Here is a 20,003-nt window from a genome sequence, read left to right as displayed (position 1 = left end):
CAGGAGATGCACCTTTCTGCTTCTTGAAGAGAAACAGCCTTTGTCAGAGACCGATGCGCCAGGAATTGCCTTCGATAGGAGGTGACAGATACTATCTTGCTTCGGCCATGATGAGGCTTACAATGAGCTATCCGAAGTGCCTGGAGACATCATGAAAGAGCGCAAAGTTAAAGGGGGAGCCGCGCCATCATATCAGACATGATTGCGAGAGAGCATTCTTAATGCTCCATACGTCATCAATTCTACCTTTAGTGTATTCCTGTTTCACTCTGAGCGCGATCATCAGAGGTTTTACGCTTTGAGATCAAAGAGCAACGGGTGGCAGCGGGAGTAGTCACAACGACTTGAGTGACGCTTCTAGTCCTCGATTCCTCCTGCTGAGATATTCGGAAAGGAAAGCAGAGGCTTCTGTTCTTGTTTATGTTGCCCTTCCTGGGAAGGCTGTGACCACTTGTCCTTGATGCTAGGAGGAAAGCAAGTACTTGAAAGGGATTTAATGGGCAATTAGAGATGTGAAGAAAAAGCATTCATTTCTGGGACGCGTATTCATTCATTCAAATTGGCGATCATTCTAGTGGGATAGAGAACCAATGCTCTCCCCAAGAGCCTCAAAACTTAGCAATTCCAATCTTTCCTTCCGCAAAACAAACCCTCCATCCCGCCTCGTATTCGTAGTTAACAACATCTCTTCCATTCCCACATCCTCCGCAACAAACATCGAGCCTTCATTCTCGGTATCGTAGGTGACGAGAAATACAGCTCTTAAACCTTGGGGTGACCATCGTGACCCTTCTGGGGCTTCTCTCCGTGGTGAGGAGGGCGCGAAGCCTCCGTCTCAGTGGACTCCTCACGCTTGGGGTGGTCGCCCTTGGGCTTATCGCCGTGGGGCTTGTCACCGTGCGGCTTATCATCGTGAGCAGGCTTGCCGTGCTCGGTAGTAGATTCCTCGCGCTTAGGGTGTCCCTTTCCCTTTGGCTCCGGGTGTGGCTGCTCCTTGTGAGGAGGGGGAGGAGGGGCCGAAGCCGAGTCTTCCTCGCGCTTGGGGTGGTCGCCCTTGGGCTTATCACCGTGAGGCTTGTCACCGTGGGGCTTATCATCGTGAGAAGGCTTGCCGTGCTCAGTGGTAGATTCCTCGCGCTTGGGGTGTCCCTTTCCCTTTGGCTCCGGGTGAGGCTGCTCCTTGTGAGGAGGAGGGGCCGAAGCCGAGTCTTCCTCACGCTTGGGGTGGTCGCCCTTGGGCTTCTCGCCGTGCGGCTTTCCGTCGTGGGGAGGCTTGCCGTGCTCAGTAGTAGATTCCTCGCGCTTGGGATGATCGCCATGGGGCTTTCCTTCATGGGGCTTGTCGCCGTGAGGAGGCTTGCCATGCTCGGACATGGTGGATTCTTCGCGCTTGGGATGATCGCCATGCGGCTTTCCATCGTGGGGCTTGTCGCCGTGATGAGGCTTGCCATGCTCGGACATGGTGGACTCCTCGCGCTTGGGATGATCGCCATGGCCCTGGTGAGGGTGATCGTCATGCTTCTTGTGCTCGGAATCATCCGCAGCAGCGACCTCACGCTTGGGGTGATCTCCCTGAGGATGTCCCTGGTGGTGAGGCTGGGGTGGGCCAGGCTTCTCAATGCCGTTGGACTCTGTAGTTCCTGTCAGTCCATGCTCAATGCTAGTATAGAAATCAATGGTTCTTACCAGGCGCAATAGGAGCAGCGCCGACGAAGCCGGTGACCATCAAGGCCGAGAGGAGAATAGAAACCTTCATCTTGGATGAGTTTGATAATGATTGAAGCTTGATATAGAAGAGGTTGTTGGTGATAGATACTTCTTCTTGACGGACACCAAGCACCTTTTATACCTCCTCCGGCTCTCCCAGCTCTTCATCAACATATCAAAAATGTCTCAGTCGTCGTCAGCGTCCCTAGTCAAATCCCCGAATCTGCAAGCCAGGAAACCATCGCAGGCTAGCTGACGAGCACCTGCAGCGCATGTTCTCATTCCGTACCCCAAAGCTTGCATAAATGACCTGGAAAATGTGATCTAGCCACAAAAGACCACGCCAGTCTCACGCGATGATCGCCGCTATCCCCAGATTTGCCTTTTCGGGGTGATCTCGGGAATTTTTCTTTTTCTTTTTTTGTCACCCCTATGAAGGTATATCCAATATTGATCAAGGCCGCGTATGCTTATTCTAGGGCTATGGAAATCGTGGCGGGATTTTCGAGGCCAGGATGCAAGGGATGGCAGATGGCGTACATGGACATCGAGTCGGGTCTACAACGCGGACAGTCCGGTTCGTTGCATGCAGGCGGTAGTTGACTTAGCGGCAATTGAGTCGGATAGACCTGTTGTTTAATTGTTTATTCAATGTTTATTTTGATGGCTCATTGCTGCTCTCTTCAGCTATACATGCAAGGATAGGTTGTCACGGTAGTGAATCTGACCTTGACCTGTCCTCGGAGATATGGATCCAAGACAAGGAGTCAAATGTAAAAGACGGATTTAACTACCCAGGAAAGAGAACATCACCGAGAGAACATTCCAAGATTCCTGGAATCATTACCTGGATACCCAGCCAATCATGACCACAAGAACAAGCGGTGTTGATCTATGCGTTTCTCCGTTGTATAGAATAAACCGAACCACGAGAATCAAAGTTGAATTGCAAATACATCCATAGTGAGCCACGTCAGATCATCGCTTGCATTTAGCAGTCGTATTGCGCCGAGAAGCTTGTTACGCCATTTACCCCTGATTACCACAGCCAAAAGCAAATAAGAAAATAAGCACGCCCCCAAAATAACTAGGGTTAAAGCTTATGGAACCTTGGAACAAGGCTATCAGGAATTGAGGGATAAAATGACAGTTGGGCTGAAAAGCCTGTAGGCGATCCGGGTGGATGTTACATATTTTGGGTTTCAACTGTCAGCAAAAGATCGGGCATGTGCAATCAAAAGGAAGAACCTACTGGAATAACCATACCGCGTGACCATCAATGCAGTTCAGTTGTCTTTGAAATTCTACCTCCTTCCAAGGTTGTAGAAATGTCCGGGATCGTGCCGTTGGCTCAATTTCCATTATGGGATGCGATCTGTTCGCATTCTATCTAGGCGTGGATTGAACGTTATGCACGTGTGAAGATTCCTAAATGTTGCGTAAGAGATGATAAAAGCTTGAAAAGGATTAGAGGGATGAAACTTTCCAACATTCTACTACGTTATGCTGATGCTGGAAATTTGCCAACCTTGAAATGTATAGTTATCACGGAAAATATCAACCCCCTTGAGCATTTGCTTACGTAGGTTACTCGAATATAAACAAGAATATACGTATTCAATGCATTCCTGATGCTAACAGTCCTATCAAAAGACACTCAGAGAAGAAAACAGAACTAAGAAAACAGCGCGAAAATCCAATATGTGCCACCATCCATATGTCTATCCCTTTTGTCTTGCACACGCCTTCCGTCCTCCGATTCGCCGTAGATGTTATTGTACCGAAAGAGACAGTTCAGCGGAGTTCAAGACCGGGAAACGCCGTTAATCCGTATTCATCACGTCGCTGGGCCCTGTCGACCCGATGGAAGCCATAAACGCCGAAATACATGAAAGGACAAGACACCAAATCCATGCTAGAACGATCGATCCAATGGTGAGATATTGGTGGAAGTGGGGAGAAGGGAATCTTCAAGATTCTTAGGTGATGATGAGTCAGGGAGAGGGCTCAAGAGAGAAGGAAATTGCTGGACTGGGCTGATTGGCTATGCCCCCTCAATCCCAATGTCATCGTGCTCATCCACATCGCCAAACATGGACCGGGTTGGTTTTCGGCCGGCTCCATATACCATTTCCATAAGCTTTGCTTTCTGTCGTTCACGGACGGATCGGAGATAATCGTATGTGCCCTCCAACCCACGGATTTGACCGTCGATTACAGACTCGACGGGTCCGAGCATGCGTCCTGCAGAATTGGAGCTTGCCGCTGCAGCGGAACTGCCGTCCACGCCCATGAAGCTGACGGAGTCATTACGGCGTACAAGTGGGCTCACGAGTTTTCGTCGCAAGGTCTCCAAATTGACCTTCAATGTCAACAGACGGCCGCGGTGATCGACGAGAAGATGTTTGTTCGCGACTGTGCGACTGCGGACATTGGCGAGAAGACGCTTGTTCTTTTCGTATTTGCGGACGGCCACTGCGTCTGGTCCCAGGACACGAGTCCACAGGGAACTTAGCATTTCGCCTTCGGCGCGCTCTTGGGCGTCTGATTCGCGAACGACGGTGCGCTGGAGATTGAGAAATTGGCGGTCGATGGATTCGAACAACGCGAAGAGGGCGGTTGAATGGGTGAGTTCGCTGTTTATGGACTCTTCCAATACGGACAAGAACTCGGTGAATGTGCGGGTTATGGTGGCGCGGGTGCGCTGGGCTGATGTTGGACCCAGGACGGCCATGACGACGTGACCGAATGCTGTTGTCGTTGTTGTTGCTGAGACAGTGCCGTCTGAGACCTCGCCGGTTCGTTCGAGGGCACCGAGGCGGGATAGCATGTTGTGGACGTTATCGAAGACGATCGTTGGTAGGGTACTTGGTGGTTGGGCGGAGAGGGTCTCCAGTTCTCGTTTTGCCCAGTCCATTACGATCAGGATCGAGTCGATGTCCGAATCGACATTTGCGAAGAATCGAGTCAGCTCTAATGAGAGCGACTTCAGAGAATCGGACAACTCGTCGAGCTGGCCGACAATGATGGGCGCACTGGTCATGTTTGTTCCGCGCACCGATTCGCTCAGATCCCAGACGGCAACACCTGTTTCTTGCAAGGTACCAATCTGTTGCACTCCATTCTCCGAATAGTAGATTAGTGGTTCAAATGAGCGCGCGAATCCAGAAAGTTTCACCAAATCTGGGATAGCTTGTGGCAGACCGGGCAGGAACAAGGCACGCATAAACGCAATAGAGATCAAGAAAACAACGATCGAGAGCGTAGTATTGGATTTCGTGCTGGTAATGCGATCGAATTTGTTGCGCAAGTAGCTGCATAGGGCAGCAATGGGTTCGCGATGCTGAACTTCAGCGCGCACGGCAAAACGGATATCTTCACAATGCGCAAAGAACAAGTTAGTGTTTCCATGTCTATAGAACATACAACCATCTGACACCGAAATTCAGGCAATGCCTACAATTACTCAGATTCTCCGCGCCAAAGGTCATCCCCTCCTCTTCGGCATGGGTATGCGCCGCCTTGTTCTGGGGTGGACTGGGGCTGGGAGATCGTCCGGTCTGTGGAGTTCCTGCACCCACCGGGAGAGGCACATTGACAGCAGCCGTAATATCAGTCATATCTTCATCATTTGACTTGCCCTTACTCGGGGCCTCGACCGCATCTTCATACTGTGGGCTCGGCTCGCGCGACAGCGATGGTGACATGCTGAGACCCACGGTGGGTCGCAGATCTAAGCGCTCATTCATGCCTTTGCGCTGATAGGGCTGATGACGATACCAGCCACTACTGCGAACGTAGTCCTGCCGGCGCACGCCGGGTGGCGACCAGCGCTCGTTTGCGCCTGGTTCCTCGATTTCATCGTCGGATTCTTCAGATCGAAAGCCCGAGTGCTGTGAGGGCATACCAAACAGCGGCGAGCGGTGCGCATTGCTGTGATTCTCAAAGTCCTCAAGCGACGCATCCAGCGACGGATGGTCGTCGAAGACATTGTCTAGCTCGTCCAACATGGCGGACGGCGTAGACCGGTAGCGCTGCAAGTCGGGTGTTTGTCGCAAAGACGCAGCGCAAAGCGACGTCTTGCGATTTGGTGTTTACTGGGGATTGCTGGACACAGAGCGGTTAGTGGAAGCGCTGGGATCAGATCTCATGCGCTGATACAGTTTGGATCAAAGAGCAAGTGGAAAGCCGGGAATCGACCCCGCGCGGCAAGCGAGTGCGATGCGACAGAGTGCGATGCGGATAGGTTTTGGAAACGGAATGTATTGTAGCTGCGGAGAGATGCAGTTGATAAGAGTTAAAATATGAGACAGGATCATATGGGAAACAGCATGAGATAAAGGTAGTTCATGAAGAAGAACTGCGCCTCGAGCAGCAATGCGGGAGTTTAACTCCTCACCTTTGCAGGGGGAGGCTGGACCAATCCGAGTCAGGTGAAGGCCACAAGGTCGATCGTTGGTATCATGATGTCTTGTCAAGTACTGCAGAAGTACCAGTTGGCGGTGACGTGCAAGTAAAAACAACCTCCCAGGTACCTGAACTTGTGCCTGACCGCCCATTGCCGCCCAATCGATTTCCCTTCAGAACTCTGAAACACTCCACCAATACCGTATTGTACCTCGTAGGGATGTATCACATCTCTGTATGCGTCCATTCCTCGAATTGGCCACCCCCTTTAGCCCGAGTCCCGGGATAGGTCAGATCGTACCTGCAGTACACTACGATGAGGTATCAATGAGAAGAGAGTTAAATCCAAATCTATTGCGGGTCAACCATGGTAAACTCAGATAAAATTACAAGCCCGGTCCCTCGGATGCCCGGAAATCAGCCCACGGCGCCAAAACCAATCCTAGACGTCTATGATCTCCCAGAGACGGGGTGTCGAGAAAATGAAATGGCCGTGAAGAATAATATGAAAACACGTCAAATCATTTATGCGGTGGCCTCCTTGAGGTAACTGTAACACGCTTGTTAGTTCATGTCGCTAGAGATGCAGGGTATCAGAAAGACGTACGTGATGAGGTCGTTGCGCTCCTTAGCCTTCTTGAGACCACCGAAGGCCATCTTGGTACCGGGGAGGAACTTCTTGGGGTTCTCGAGGTACTTGAACTGTAGCGCGATGGTGGTTAGTAAAAGGGAGTAGCGATGATTCATTGTCAGTTCAAACTTACGAGAGTGTCCTCGTTCCAGTGGACACCAGCCTCCTTGTTGGCATCGGTGTAGGAGTAACCATCGACCTGACCGGACTGGCGGCCCATCAGACCGTGGAGCTTGGGGCCGACCTTGTTGCCACCAGCGGCATCAACGGTGTGGCACTGAGCGCAGCGAGTCTGGAAAAGCTTGGCACCCTTGGCGGCGTCACCTGCAGGGATGTTATTAGCCTGGGTCTTGAGTTTGGCGTCTTCGTCGTTCCGAGGAGCGAGCTCGGTGAGTCCAGTCTCCCGCATGTACATGATCGTTGACGTGCAGAGCACGTCAGAGGTCGACATGGAAAGATCAGACACACAGAGCGTCCGGAATCGGTTGTGGGAGATGCTGTGGTGCAGTCGCAGTTGTTGCTATGCAAACAGGGAAGTTGTGTTGACGTAGAGCGAAAGTGTCATGGTGAGAGCTGAGAGCTGAGTACGGGGTCTCGCAATTGGCAATGACGCGAAGACCGACATGCGCTCGGAAAGGACAGTCGGCGCGTGGTGGAATTGGCAATCGCGAGCCATTGTTCGTTCACTCTCATCCTCTCCCTTTGCTCTCGCGCGTATAACTTTTTCTCCCTTCCCCATGAAACCGATTCCAGCGCTGGCAGGGGGGAAGTCAGGATAATGGCTTACCGGGAGCGAAAGAAGCGTCCTTGCCCATTGTGAAAGATTTTATTGAAATTAAAAGGGGGTTTGAAGAGAGGGTATAGCTGTACAAAGCAGAATTGTAAGAAATCGGGAGAAACAAAAGCAAGATTTTCTTGCGATTTTGTACCTGGAGCCCGTCGGCTCCCGTGATCCTTACATCCACCAATCAGCGTTAAGCTAATTCAGCGCGACGGGCGCAACCGGGATTGCTATTCATGTTTCGGTGAGCTCATTTTCCCCATCATACTCTCCCACGTTCTGTTAACCGGGTCAATGGCAAATTTGAAGATCGGATCTGGTTCAATATGTCATACTCTTTATTCGACAAACTGGCAAGTCCCCCAGAGCAAAGGCTTTAACGGTGGCTAGAAGACCAGCCGCCACCTTCTATCCCATGATCTCATCGCTCATCATCCGCCCCAACGCCGACCGTTTTTTCCCTTATTGAGGCTCTTTATCACGAAAATGCATACATATTTTATAGTCCTCTGCTCCATGAATTCTGTTGGTTTACTTCCCAGATCCAACGCATGCCGCTGTTGAGCGGCTGCTCCTTTCCACCCCTTGAAAAACTGGGGGATGGCCTTTCTCCCGGCCCACTGGGGCTGCGAAATGCATCCGCTATTATTCGTCCATGCTCCACGGCACCGAACTTGGCCCGGTAAATGTGGATCCTGAGGCAAGCGCAGGCGTGGGTACAGTGGGTTTGTATTCGGCTAGACAATTCAGTCGCCCGGCACAACAAAATCTGGTGGACCGTATACACACGCTGGCCACAGCGTAGTAATGTGGAGAGACACGACCATATATCGTACGATCTAGCAAGCGCTATAGAAGCCCGGCCAAACATGTTTACAAGACTTCCATACCGAAGCTGAGACAAGAAATATGACACCAAGAAGTCAACTATGTAGATCAAAAACTGTTTCCTTTCCGGCAGAATGTGACCGAGCTGCAGGTGCATCCGGCCCGAGTGCAGTTCAACGCATGATATTCCAGAAAATCCCAGAAAAATATCGTATAGTCACGTGATATGAAAATCTCCCGTTCGGGAAAAAACACACGCCAATTCCTGAATTCGAGGTTAGCTAAGCTATACGGCAACCACCACCAGCTTCATATCCAGGTACACTCTACAACACTTGGAACTACCAAGTGCGCGGCTCCAAAATGCCAACTCCAATCCCCCATTTCCTCCTTCCCCGAGGCCTCCCAACAGCCCGGACCCTCCGCACCCTCCAACACCGCGGCCTGAATGCCAACTTCTCCACAACCAGCGCGGTTTACCGTATGAACAAGGCCAAGCCTGAGACAAGAAAGAACCGTATTCTCGAAAAGCCAGACAAGTTCCGGCCTCCATCCCACCCGCAGCGCATTGTTAGCCCAGCCGTCCGCACGCCATCCGGTCAACCAGTTAACTATGGACCGCGTCTTACTGCCAAGGAGCGCGAGGAACAGGATAAGAAGCAGTATCCTAGTATGTTCCCGCCGGAGGGAACTGTTATGTTTAAGTTCTTGACTAGTCGGTGGATTCATGTTTGGATTGCGATGGTGAGTGGATGGCTTTCTTTCCTTGCCTTTCCTAGCTAGCTATCTAGCTCCCTAAATACCCATTTATAGATAGAAGGTGAAGGATCATATACTGACAATTGTTACAGAGCATCCTAACAACCCTCGCAACATTCACCTTCACGACAAATTTCAAAGCAAGCTCCCCCTTCGCACACCTTCTACCCCCCTGGTCAGGCCTCCTCACTAGCCCCTTCGAGACCATCTCCCAGGCTCTGAGTGTCTACCGGATGCACGTGCAACACGAGTCTATGCGCGTGCGCGAGAAGCGTCATGCCCGGATTGAGGACGCTGAGAAGCGGAGACAGTACCGGATTGCGCATGGGCTTGAGGAGCCAGCCGAGGAGGAGAAGGAGGTTGTTGCTATTGACGATCAGAGCCCTATTGCTGCTGATGTTGCGACTGAGGGTGCTCCCAAGCAGGGCGAGTATGTTGATTTTGACGGGAAGAGGAAGCCTGTTAAGAAGTGGCTTGGAATTTGGTAGGCCTTTCAGGGCAGGGGTCCGGGTATGTTAGTAGTATAACTTGTTGAATGGCCTAGTGCCTGTGCCTTGTGGGTGGTTGGTGGCACAAATGTACACATAAATTGTATACTAGGTAGTTTCCTCTATTGCATAGAACGCGGAGTAAACTCCAGATCATGAATCATGAATCGCCTCTCATTATTTTGAAGTGGTATCAATTTAACTCTAGATACAATCAAGATCATAAACTCAACCAACCTGAACACCCTCCAATCCCGCAAGGACTTCCTCGCCAACACCACCCTTCTTCAACACAGTCTTGACCATACCAGCAATCACACTGCGCTTGACACCGCCTCTTCTCGGGCGCCAAACACCAGGGATCTCCTCTTCCCCAGTCGCGGGGTTCAGAACGGCCGCACTCTCGCCCGGGGCGGTCGCACCAAGCATATTCACATTCTCGGAATTAGGTACTCCGGGCTGAGTAAGTCTAGACGGGGGATCAATCGTCCGAATGGTAAGCAGTTTCAAGCCCTGGCTTTCTGTATCGCGTGTAACAGAGATAGCTAGCACAGCATCCGCGACGGCAATTTCTTCGCGGTTGGGATCGAAGATAACATTGTCGCCTACTGAGATCACAAGCAATGTGACCGGAGGACGAACTTGTTGTGATGGGTTGGATTTCGGACCCGCTGATGTACGCGGGTACAGGTACTCTGCAACAGCCCAGTCATCGTCGAAGAAAGGATCCTCTTCACCCTGGGACTTGAGTTTCGGAAGCTTGGTAGATAAGAGTGCGAGGTGAGTCGTGAGGGAGAGGAGAGGAAGTGGGTATGACAATGGCTGCGAAAGGAGAAGGACCTATAGCATATGTTAGTATTGGATTCGTTCCATAATCTCGATCAGAAGGGAAACTCACATCAATATACAACCTCCAATGCCACCGTTTATTAATAACCAATCTCCCCTTCAAACCACCCGCCATTCCCCTCTCAATACTATCTCCATCTTTTCCACCAACAGAACCGACAAGACTCTCTCGCATCATCTCAGCAAGGAAAACAGGCAACGCATCATCGTCCCTAAAACCCGGGATCTCAATGCTCATCTGCACCCATGAGCCGTGTCCACCAGTCGCAGCCGAAGATCCCTCCGTTCCCTCGCGCCCATCCCCACTTGGTCCGAGATCACTCTGCAGCGACAGAGACCGTGCGTCAAGGGTATCAGCTGTCAAAGTTGTCTTCTCAACCTCAGCTTTCACACCGACAATAGCCTGTGTTCCGTCCGCGAAACCGATGCGCGCACTGCCATTTGTGCCGGGCAAAATGTCGCATTCAGCGGTCAGAGGACGGAATTGTGTTGGTGAGCGGCCGTCAGGGCGGATAGGGTTGTTGGGGAGGGAGAGAGAGGTGTAGAGGTAAGAAAGCTCGGCGGCGGAGAGGTGAGGGGTTTGAGCGGCTGACGAAGCCTGGCGTTGGGCTGTCATCTTCGATTATTTGTGGCTTTATTCCGTGTTCTATTGTTCTCTTGACCAATAATGAGGTCCAAGGTTATTGTGGTTTGCCTCGGAGATCTTTTAGAGCAGGTTGATAGAGATAAGCTCGGCGGTGTGGTTAACCTTCCTGGGGTGAGAGGGAAGTCTCTTGTGCGGGATGCTGATTCGCGCTCTCGAGTACACAAATCGCAATCCTGACCTCGGGATTTGAGGTTGTTTGGATATCAATTGCACGAGGCTGAAAAAAGTCAAGGTAGAGCATGCTTAATCGGGAAATTCTAATGGTCCTCGGATCATTATTGATCCGGTAGCCGGAGGTCTTCGTCATGACCGTAACTCAACCAACGAAAGGGAATCCTTGGATCCGTAAAGAGTATCGTGTTTATTTCACAGAGTAGATTTTATATTGCATCCATGGTCCAGTCGATAGAAACTTCAGCCCATTGATAACCTAAAAAGATATTCATGGATATTATACTTTTGATAGGACATGCAGCTTCAAAGAGAAAGATGGTGGGAAAGATGGTGGAAGTGATCAGTATTATGTATGCATGTCAAGTATATGTAAAGGCAATAAGCCATGTGATTCTATATTACAATAAGATAGATAACTGGAAGCCAGCCAGTCAAATAAGGAGGTAAGTAAGTAGTACATGAAAGAGTGAACAAGTGGCTGGCATGAGATCCAGGGAGAACCGGTCAACAAGACCGGGGAGAGCGAGAGGTATGAATGAGTGAGTCAAGGAAAAGGGAGAAATGATAGACGGGGTAGGAAGGATGGCAGTAGCCAGACAATGTACAAGGGACAAATAATATATAGACAAAAGAAAATGAGACGCCATGTTCGTCGAAAATGGTCAAGTAATGCAAAATGATGATGAGCAAAAATAGGGAGTGGTATATAATGCGACTTGCGCTGGTATCAATGAAGGGTAAAATGGGGGAAATCTGTGCAAACGCCCTCTGCAACAATATTCAAAACAGAACAGAACTGATAAGGGCTCCAGTGAAATCCGAGAGAAAACAGGATGCGAGGCCGGATCCATCTATAAAAAGGCCTATAGGGGTATGAAGATGTAAAAAGATGTAAAAGAAGGGAAGCCGTGGCAAAGCAGAAAAAAAAAACGATGCTCATGCGTGGAAATCAAACCCAGAAGCCACACCATGGAAAAATAAACAGACCGAAACCCATACGCCGAACTTGGTGTGTATCCGTTTTTGTGCGCATTTCGCCAGATTTTTTTGTTCCTTTATTCGTTTGTGTTGGAACGGAGAGTGTCTTGAAAAAAGGCCTTTCAAGATGGTCGTTGGAGTAAATCGCACTCGTTTAGATGTAGTTGGATCCAGATGGAACGTAATGAGAGGATGCCTTGTTGTTCCACTCAGACTCCTCGTAAGGGGGAGTTGGCCATTGACGGTTTGAGGTCACATCAGGCTTGGCAATGTGCTTGTCAGGTGTGTCGAAGTAGCTTTCACGGTGGGCTGCTGTAGGCGATGGAGTAGGATATGGGCTTGGCAGAGCGCGGGCATGAGAAGTTATTGACTGAGTCAGAGCCAAGCGCCGGGCAGCCTTGCTGGCCGAATGTAAGACCTCGTCCAAAAGCTCATCCTCCTCCTCAGGTGTCTCGTAGCGGTGGACGGGGTGGCTGGTCATTTGCATTGCCCGTCTAGTCCGGCTAGAGATGGGTCCAGGGTTGGCGCCAGTAGTCTGGGGCATGGACTGGCGCTTTGTGATGCTACTATCAGAGTTCAAGTGCACAGGCACGTTGCTGAGGGTAGACGAGTCTAACGAGTACTTCACACTCTGGAGTGCCTTATCAAGCTCGCTCAGGTCAGAGTGCTGCTTGGAGTCAGAAACATTGGCACCATCGATGGCCATGGATGAGCGGTTAGACCACGGAATGCACCCGGCATTGGCTTCGACATCATCAGCGGCCACTGCGGCCTGATTACGGCCGGAGAGTCTGCGAGCCCGCTTGCGCAGGTGCGAGAAGAAGCTCTCTTTGGTAGTCGGTGTGGTGCTGCCGGAACCATTCAGCATCCTCTCGGCCTCCAAGCGGTGTGCGTCAGAGTAATGATTGCCGTTGGAGTTGACCGACAGTTGGCGACCAATCTTCTTGCTAGCCTTGATGGCTTCGGATTCAGCGGCCTGTTGAGCCTCGCTGTGCGCCAAGGTCGCGTTAGCTTGCGCGGTGACAGAGGCGGAGAGAGGAGAAACAGGGCGAATAGAAGGAAGAATGGGCATCGGAGCACCGTTGGCCCATGTGGCCCGCTTAGTGTTGGGGGGACGAGCCTTTGCCGGCTGGATTTCGGGAACGGTGTTGTGAGTGACAACTGGAGGTCGGACGGGACTATCATTTTCGGAAGGAACAGGACTTTCAGATCGTCCAATCAAGGATCTGCGGAACCACGAGGGCTTGGTAGAGAGAGTGGGAGAGTTGTGGGGTGTAAGGGTCGGAGATTTGAAGCTTCGGTCGGATGGCTTGCGGCCGAGCAATCTTGATGAGGTCGAGGACTTGGGACGCAGAGGATCCACAGCATCGGCAAAGTACTCGTGGTTCAAAGCTTGGGTTGATGTCGGTCGGTTTTTGGGATCCCACATCAAACACCAAGTGACAAACTCAGCGAGAGCAGCGGGCCACTGGGGCTGCTGGAGGACGGTATCCATTGCATGTGGCGCCATCTTAGGGAATGTGAAGCCCAACTTGTGCGCCAACCGCGATCCTTCACGCCATTCACCACCACCAATCTTGGCACCAGACTTGCTGTACCAGTTGCCAGGGCTACCCATAATTTCACACACACGCCAAACCTGGTCCACCTCGTTGCCTCCAGGGAACAAGGGCTTCAGGGTCGCGATCTCGACAGCCATAGCACCCACAGCCCACATATCAACCGGAGCGGAGTACTCTCCAGCACGTAAGAGCACTTCAGGGGCCCGGTACCACCGAGTTGAAACGTAAGTGGTGTAAGGCTGCTTCGAGTGGGTCTCCCGGGCGAGACCAAAGTCGGCAATCTTAACAGTGTATGTTGGAGGGGTAGATGGAGGGGTAACAAGGTTGGAGTAGCGGCTGAAAGTTGAATCATTTGGGGCAGAGGTCGACACAAGGATGTTCTCGGGTTTGATATCGCGGTGGAAGAAGTGGTGGGCGTGGATGTGGTCCAGTCCAGATAGGATCTGATATAAGATATTCTTGACGTGCTTTCCTTCGAAGTACTTGTGATCACGGGCTTTCATCAATTGGTACAGGTTACCATCCATGTACTCCATACAGATGTGCAGTTTGTGGGAAAGAGGATCGAGGAAGATATCGAGGGCCGGAACCAAATGCGGGTGCACCGGCAGGGTACGCAAGAAGATGACCTCCCGCAACTCTAGACATGGGCCTAATGAGTCGAAGGTCTTCTTCATTGTTTTGATAGCGACCTGTGAATCCGGTTAGTATGTTTGGAGAACATTGTCGATCAACCATCGCTACGTCATCTGATCCATACCATAGTTCCTCGACGCGCAATATGGGACCCAGCAGTCCGTACGCGCGCAAGTGCCACGCTACCGAAACTACCATCGCCCACCTCCTTCATCACTTGGAAACGATCTTCGAGAGTGGCCATTGATGTGTTGGTTGTTCCCCGGGAGGGAGAATCATATGTGACTGTCATGGTTGTGATTGTCTCTTAGATCTGCCCGCAGATAAAGAGGTATACTGATATGGAGTTAGCATCCAGCCTAGAATATTCTTGGAATGTGACATCAGGCCTCACTCACTATTAGTCAAGAGGGGTTCAGATTGAATTTCCCACGGATTTGAGAGAGAGAGGGGAAGAAAATCAATTGGTGCCAATGCTCATCATCCGAATACGGAGGTCGATTGTGTTGAGCAAGGAGATTTCTCCCATTTAATGACGTTGGTTGCTGGTTTGCTTGATGCAAAGTAAGGAGTGACGGAGTAGTTGGAAAGGGAGTTTGTAGGAGTAGGAGGGGGGGGAAAACGATCTGGAAGAACACAAGAACGGGCGCGATGTAATAAAAAGGAAATCCCGCCAGAATAGGAGAGAACCCGTTGTGGGCACCTTAGTCGATCGGAGGCCGAACGAAGCCCCTGACGCGCTGACAGCTCGAAGCTCTAAGGACGGGGCCGTGGAGACGGTAAATTAAACCACGTTAGGACCGATAGTGCAGATCAGTCCACCGGGGGTCTGCAGTTCTGTATATTGAACTGGTGGGATGTATAATGGGTTGAGTGGTAGAATGGTATAGAGAGGGTCAAAGGAAAATGAATCTAGAGATCCAAAGAGCAGCAACCCCCGAATATGAAAAAGAACGCACAAGAGAGGGGCCACTGAACTATTGGGATGGAGAAGGAATAGAGAGTAAGAATCGCGAGTAATGAGTGTGTATTGGCATGAAGAATCGAATAAGTTACTAGTTGGGGTCTAAAGTCCACACAACGGGGAAATACCGTATTTAACCTATAGGATCAAAGGAAAGCGATAAAGTGGATGCATGTGGATCCAGAGCCCCGTTCCTGATTTCCTCTTGTGGTATTAATTAACGTATTGTCATAACCGACTTATGATTGGATTCGATTTAGTTTTTATTTTTTGTTAATTTTAGTTTGTTTTTTCTTTTTTTTCTTTTCTTTTTTCTTTCTCGTTTCTGGTTTGATCTGGGGCATGAAATGGAACTAGTTACTTTATCAGAAAAAAAAAAACAAATACTGGCACTAGGCAAAAGCAATAAATTACGAGATTAGAGCAAAGGTCCACGGGCCCATCAGTTGATCATGTTGATCTTGTTATTTGTGTTAATCACCTATAGGTAGACTCGAGAAAGAGGTTGGGCATAAACACTGCGCTGTACATTTAGGGGCGGTCACTCCCGTTCAAACGAACCAAACAGTCAAGAGGGGTTGGGCCGCGCCCCGTAATTTATTCGCTGTTCCTAAGGATCTCCGCGCGCATCTACCGCGTCCGCATGACGTTGTGCTCAAGTGATCCTGAACAGCCTGGACCAATCTATCAGATCGTACCATAGGACAGGTCACCTCTATATAACGCATCTTCGGTATCAACTCGATGACATGCCAAAAGGCAAGGGAGACCAGTTGATGTCTGCTATGTCATGTCCCACGTCGGACTCGTCGCAAGGCTGGACTACGGCCATTCCCCTGTTTCACTCGCCATTGGAGGAGCTATTAAATTGATCTCTGTCGTTGTCCCGGCACCTTGTCTCGCCACCTGGTTCTGGATCCGAGCTTTCCTGGAGGGGCACACTCTTTTTTCAGTGATGATCTCCGACTGGTCCGACTATCGTTTCTCCATCCTTATTCGCCATATTGAACACTATTTAGGTTCGGCTGGACGGAGGCGTTCGCATCGCGGGCTACTGTATGAGTCTCCTAGGTACGCGGTACACTAAATGCCTCCGGTAAACTTAAGCAGGGACTTGGCTTTTGATGCATGGGGATCTTGATCACGCATATGATCCATATGTGGTCCCGTCTCAGAGGACGCCTTGCCTCTACCCCAGGCACACAGGACATTCCAGTCACACCCGGAAGTATCGCCGATTGGGAACAGATGGCGCCCCGTGATTCAGTTTCAGCGCGCAACTCAAGGGAGTCCGGTGTTTCTTTGTTTGTTTTGTTTCGCACTTCGCAAGAATACATCCCGTGTGGGAAATTAATGACAGCGGTCGATCGACATCCCTGTCCCCGGGGGAGGTCATCCGGACAAAGAGAATCATATCAATATCAAAGCTTTACCATTTACAGGGGACCATGATCCACTTGAGAAGCTCCAGGAACCCGAGCCAGAGCCATGGGAAGACGATCTGTGTCCATCGCCTCGTTTTTTGTGTTTTTTGTGTTTTTTTTTTCTGTTCCTCCAACCCAAATCAGTTATGATAGGCTAGCGAGAGATTACAAAAATACGGGTCATGTTTCATGGGGGAGAGGGATTATCATGATTACCTGCAGGAATCGCACCTGTCAGACTACGACGAACCCTGGGGCGACCGTTTGGCCCGCAAGGATCCAGGATTACGTCGCCCCCATTTGGTTGCCCTTTTTTATTTTTAAACATTACCTTCCGTGTGGCTGTCCGCATTCCTTATTGCCTCTATCAATCGCGTGAAAAAGTGATGGTACTCCAAGCCCCCTTTCCTTTCCCCCGTCCCAAGGATGTGGGCTAAGGGCCGTACCGACGGGGTACGGAGTCCCAAATCCAAATTACAGCAGTGGGCCTCAGAATAACAAAACAAAGCCAGACCCAGTCGTAAGACTCCCCACTATGATGGTGTGCACTACTCTCTAAATGGGAGAAGCTTGGGCACCATCACAGACGAACTGGGCGTTGGCGAATAATTACAAAACAACGCGTATCGTGTACCAATTACCCATGGAGTACCAAGGCCCAGCCACACGTTCTGCCGGTGGAGCCGGTACTCCGCGCGTACCAGGTACTGTACACTCTGGAGATCCTGCGAGTCGGTCTGCACGCGCCAACAATGCCATTGGTGGAGGCAAGCAGAAAAATGTGGTTTTTCCATGGTGGAAAACATAACAAAGCGCCAAGTGGGTTTACAGTCCTTCTCCTTCAAAAAGCGGTGCTCATCACGCGTGTTCATTGCTCAATGCGCTCTGGCGGTGGATCTAGCGCTACACCGTCGACTCGGGGGACGACGGATTCTCCACCGCGTGGACCTCGTCCAGGCCCGTCCCTCGTACCCGAGTGCAGCGTTGCACAGAGGGGGATCGCCTTGCCCTCGCCACCGGGCCAAGAACCAGGAATGGGACTATTTGGAGCGCCAAACCGGCGGGTTCCGTTATCGCCTTCTCTGGACCTTCGAGAAGGTCATCTAATATCACCATGGCCTCACCGGGATCAACAACATCATAACCTCACATTTGCTCTATTGCGAGACCTCGTAAATTGGCTCTCCCTTTACCAAATGGATGGTGGCCACAGCCACTGCCCAGCCCTACTTTTCATTTCCCCAGGGGCTCGTCCCACCGTGCCCTGCCCCTTACCCACACAAAATTCTCCGAAGCGAAACTCCCGCCACCAGGATCAGAGACTGGCAAAAGCACACTGTACCCGGAGGCTAAACCAACTTAACCAAGTCCCAAGAAAGTTCGACCCACAACGAACGCCGACCATACTGTAAATCCCTACATTAGTGCACCCCTTTACTCGGTCGCCGGGAACCTCATGGCAACCCGCGAGCGTATCAGAAGCCAGAAAGATCCAAAGCACGTTCTCATTGCCCCTACTACCGATGCTAATCACCGATCCGGAAAAGGGATGACGATGCTATCTCAACAAGTATCCACAATAACAGCACGAGGGGACCTCTAACCACTCTACATCGCACGCAGGTACACACCCTAATGTCAATCCCGACTCCACCATCACCGAAGTAACGCACGCTCCCTACACTACTCGTTTCTGGAAGGTCATAACCATCCTTCTATGGGGACGGGGAGTTAACAGCCCGCGCGGCCCTAAATCCTCCATGCTAAAAAAGCTCTAACCATCTACGGGTACTATCTTGTATGTCATGCCGGATGAGACATGGTCAAGTGGGGGAATCCCATGTTGGTTGTGTTTCTTGGCTTAGTTTATTTCTGACAGAAGACTCTACTGTAAGGTCAATTAATCTGGAATAAGGGTTGCCCCTTTGAAAGAATTTCTGGAAACTCTCCTTCCCGTCCCGGGTCTATGGAGGCCAATCAGCTTTCTCAAGCGGCTGGCCGGAGATTGATCTAAAGTGCTTAAACATATGCGTACACAAAGGGGATGTTGATGTTTGTTGGGGGTTGGCAGCCTGGGGGTCTCTCTCTCCTATCCATGTCGTTCGTGGACCTCGGTTCATGGAGTCTTTTTTTAGATGTGGCTGTACGTTTTAAAAGCAGGATGGACTACGGAGAATCGCCCACTTTGTATAAGTGTTTGGCTCCACTTTCACCATGGTAGGTAACATGAAGATGGAAGGCTTTGTTTTGAATTCCAAATTGTTCTGCGGGCTGCAGGGTTTTCTTTCGCCCCTGTTAGGTACGTAGGCTGCATTGATTTCCGTCTGGCTTGATACTGCATGTCTATCTCTTCGTCGGAATATGAGCATTGGATCCAAACTTTGTTCGTGCAGCCCCTTGGAATGACCAGGCTTCCAAGATTCATTGACTCTGGATGTATAGGGCTCTCTGAGCTATACGGGTTTTTTTTTCTGATCATAATCTGTTCCGCCTGGTGCCTACCTTTGCTAGATGCAATACAAAACATGACTTTCCAATATCATTTTACCGAGGGAACGCCCGCCTTTATAAGCTCGAGGTTTTTCTCATCATCAGCATAGGCGACAGCCTTGTCCTGGCTTTCAATGCATTTTAGTCCGGTTCGTTTACAATGAATCTCCGAGGTATCTAGGTTAGCAAGAGATTGCAGACTTGTGGATTGCATTCCGGACTTTGACTTCCAGAGATCAGTTTTACTGGTTCCTTGTACTTACATATCAAGTATCTGGGAAACATTGCCGGATTGCGCTGGAGTGAGGCATTGCACAAGCTTGTTGTCGGCTGCTTTGCTTCTTGATAACCATATAGTACCATGATTGCCAAGGCAAATACACGAAGCTCACTAGCGCCGATTGTGTATATCACAATCCGAATAGTAACAATCATCGCTGCGGATATGCCGTTTTACATCGTCACAACGATCCGTAAAGCCCCGCCAGCGAGGTTTGCCAGTCGTGATAGTAGCTTCCTTCACCGTGGCTATGCGTAATGAACTCACTTCTCTTTGAACTCAGATCTTGGAATTCTCATCTCTTTCCCTTGTCGTGAATGGTGCTCATCAGACTTCACGCAAAACACGTCTTTCTTCACCCATTTTCCTTACCTGAATCACAAGAATCCCATCAAAGTC

At 50.5% G+C, this 20,003-nt stretch overlaps 7 protein-coding genes across 7 annotated transcripts; 2 read left to right on the top strand and 5 right to left on the bottom strand.

Moving 5' to 3' along the window:
- Positions 1-762: 762 nt before the first annotated feature.
- Positions 763-1,791, bottom strand: N7503_008496 (uncharacterized protein; the record flags this gene model as incomplete). Its single annotated transcript, XM_057068043.1, has 2 exons — positions 1,687-1,791; positions 763-1,631 (listed from the first exon to the last, which is right to left on the bottom strand). The coding sequence occupies exons 1-2, from the start codon at positions 1,754-1,756 to the stop codon at positions 763-765; spliced, it is 939 nt and encodes a 312-aa protein (XP_056918898.1). The 5' UTR covers positions 1,757-1,791.
- Positions 1,792-3,751: 1,960 nt separating this feature from the next.
- Positions 3,752-6,049, bottom strand: N7503_008495 (uncharacterized protein; the record flags this gene model as incomplete). Its single annotated transcript, XM_057068042.1, has 2 exons — positions 5,168-6,049; positions 3,752-5,082 (listed from the first exon to the last, which is right to left on the bottom strand). Exons 1-2 carry the CDS (start codon positions 5,715-5,717, stop codon positions 3,752-3,754), a joined length of 1,881 nt encoding a protein of 626 aa, XP_056918897.1. The 5' UTR covers positions 5,718-6,049.
- A 590-nt stretch (positions 6,050-6,639) lies between these two features.
- Positions 6,640-7,560, bottom strand: N7503_008494 (c-type cytochrome; the record flags this gene model as incomplete). The annotated part of the gene is made up of 4 exons (XM_057068041.1): positions 6,640-6,664; positions 6,722-6,816; positions 6,879-7,069; positions 7,533-7,560. 4 exons carry the CDS (start codon positions 7,558-7,560, stop codon positions 6,640-6,642), a joined length of 339 nt encoding a protein of 112 aa, XP_056918896.1.
- A 1,157-nt stretch (positions 7,561-8,717) lies between these two features.
- Positions 8,718-9,601, top strand: N7503_008493 (uncharacterized protein; the record flags this gene model as incomplete). Its single annotated transcript, XM_057068040.1, has 2 exons — positions 8,718-9,098; positions 9,206-9,601. The coding sequence occupies 2 exons, from the start codon at positions 8,718-8,720 to the stop codon at positions 9,599-9,601; spliced, it is 777 nt and encodes a 258-aa protein (XP_056918895.1).
- A 228-nt stretch (positions 9,602-9,829) lies between these two features.
- On the bottom strand, positions 9,830-11,079 carry N7503_008492 (exosome non-catalytic core subunit RRP42; the record flags this gene model as incomplete). The annotated part of the gene is made up of 2 exons (XM_057068039.1): positions 10,500-11,079; positions 9,830-10,441 (listed from the first exon to the last, which is right to left on the bottom strand). Exons 1-2 carry the CDS (start codon positions 11,064-11,066, stop codon positions 9,830-9,832), a joined length of 1,179 nt encoding a protein of 392 aa, XP_056918894.1. The 5' UTR covers positions 11,067-11,079.
- Positions 11,080-12,402: 1,323 nt separating this feature from the next.
- On the bottom strand, positions 12,403-14,738 carry N7503_008491 (serine/threonine-protein kinase; the record flags this gene model as incomplete). The annotated part of the gene is made up of 2 exons (XM_057068038.1): positions 12,403-14,502; positions 14,571-14,738. The coding sequence occupies 2 exons, from the start codon at positions 14,736-14,738 to the stop codon at positions 12,403-12,405; spliced, it is 2,268 nt and encodes a 755-aa protein (XP_056918893.1).
- Positions 14,739-17,393: 2,655 nt separating this feature from the next.
- N7503_008490 (uncharacterized protein) lies at positions 17,394-17,941 on the top strand (the record flags this gene model as incomplete). The annotated part of the gene is made up of 2 exons (XM_057068037.1): positions 17,394-17,618; positions 17,666-17,941. 2 exons carry the CDS (start codon positions 17,394-17,396, stop codon positions 17,939-17,941), a joined length of 501 nt encoding a protein of 166 aa, XP_056918892.1.
- Positions 17,942-20,003: the final 2,062 nt, after the last annotated feature.

This window comes from Penicillium pulvis, assembly GCF_028828015.1.
Source record: "Penicillium pulvis strain IBT 33274 chromosome Unknown contig_7_segment1_segment0, whole genome shotgun sequence".
NCBI classification, from domain to species: Eukaryota; Fungi; Ascomycota; class Eurotiomycetes; order Eurotiales; family Aspergillaceae; genus Penicillium; species Penicillium pulvis.
This window is presented reverse-complemented; position numbering and strand designations above follow the sequence as displayed.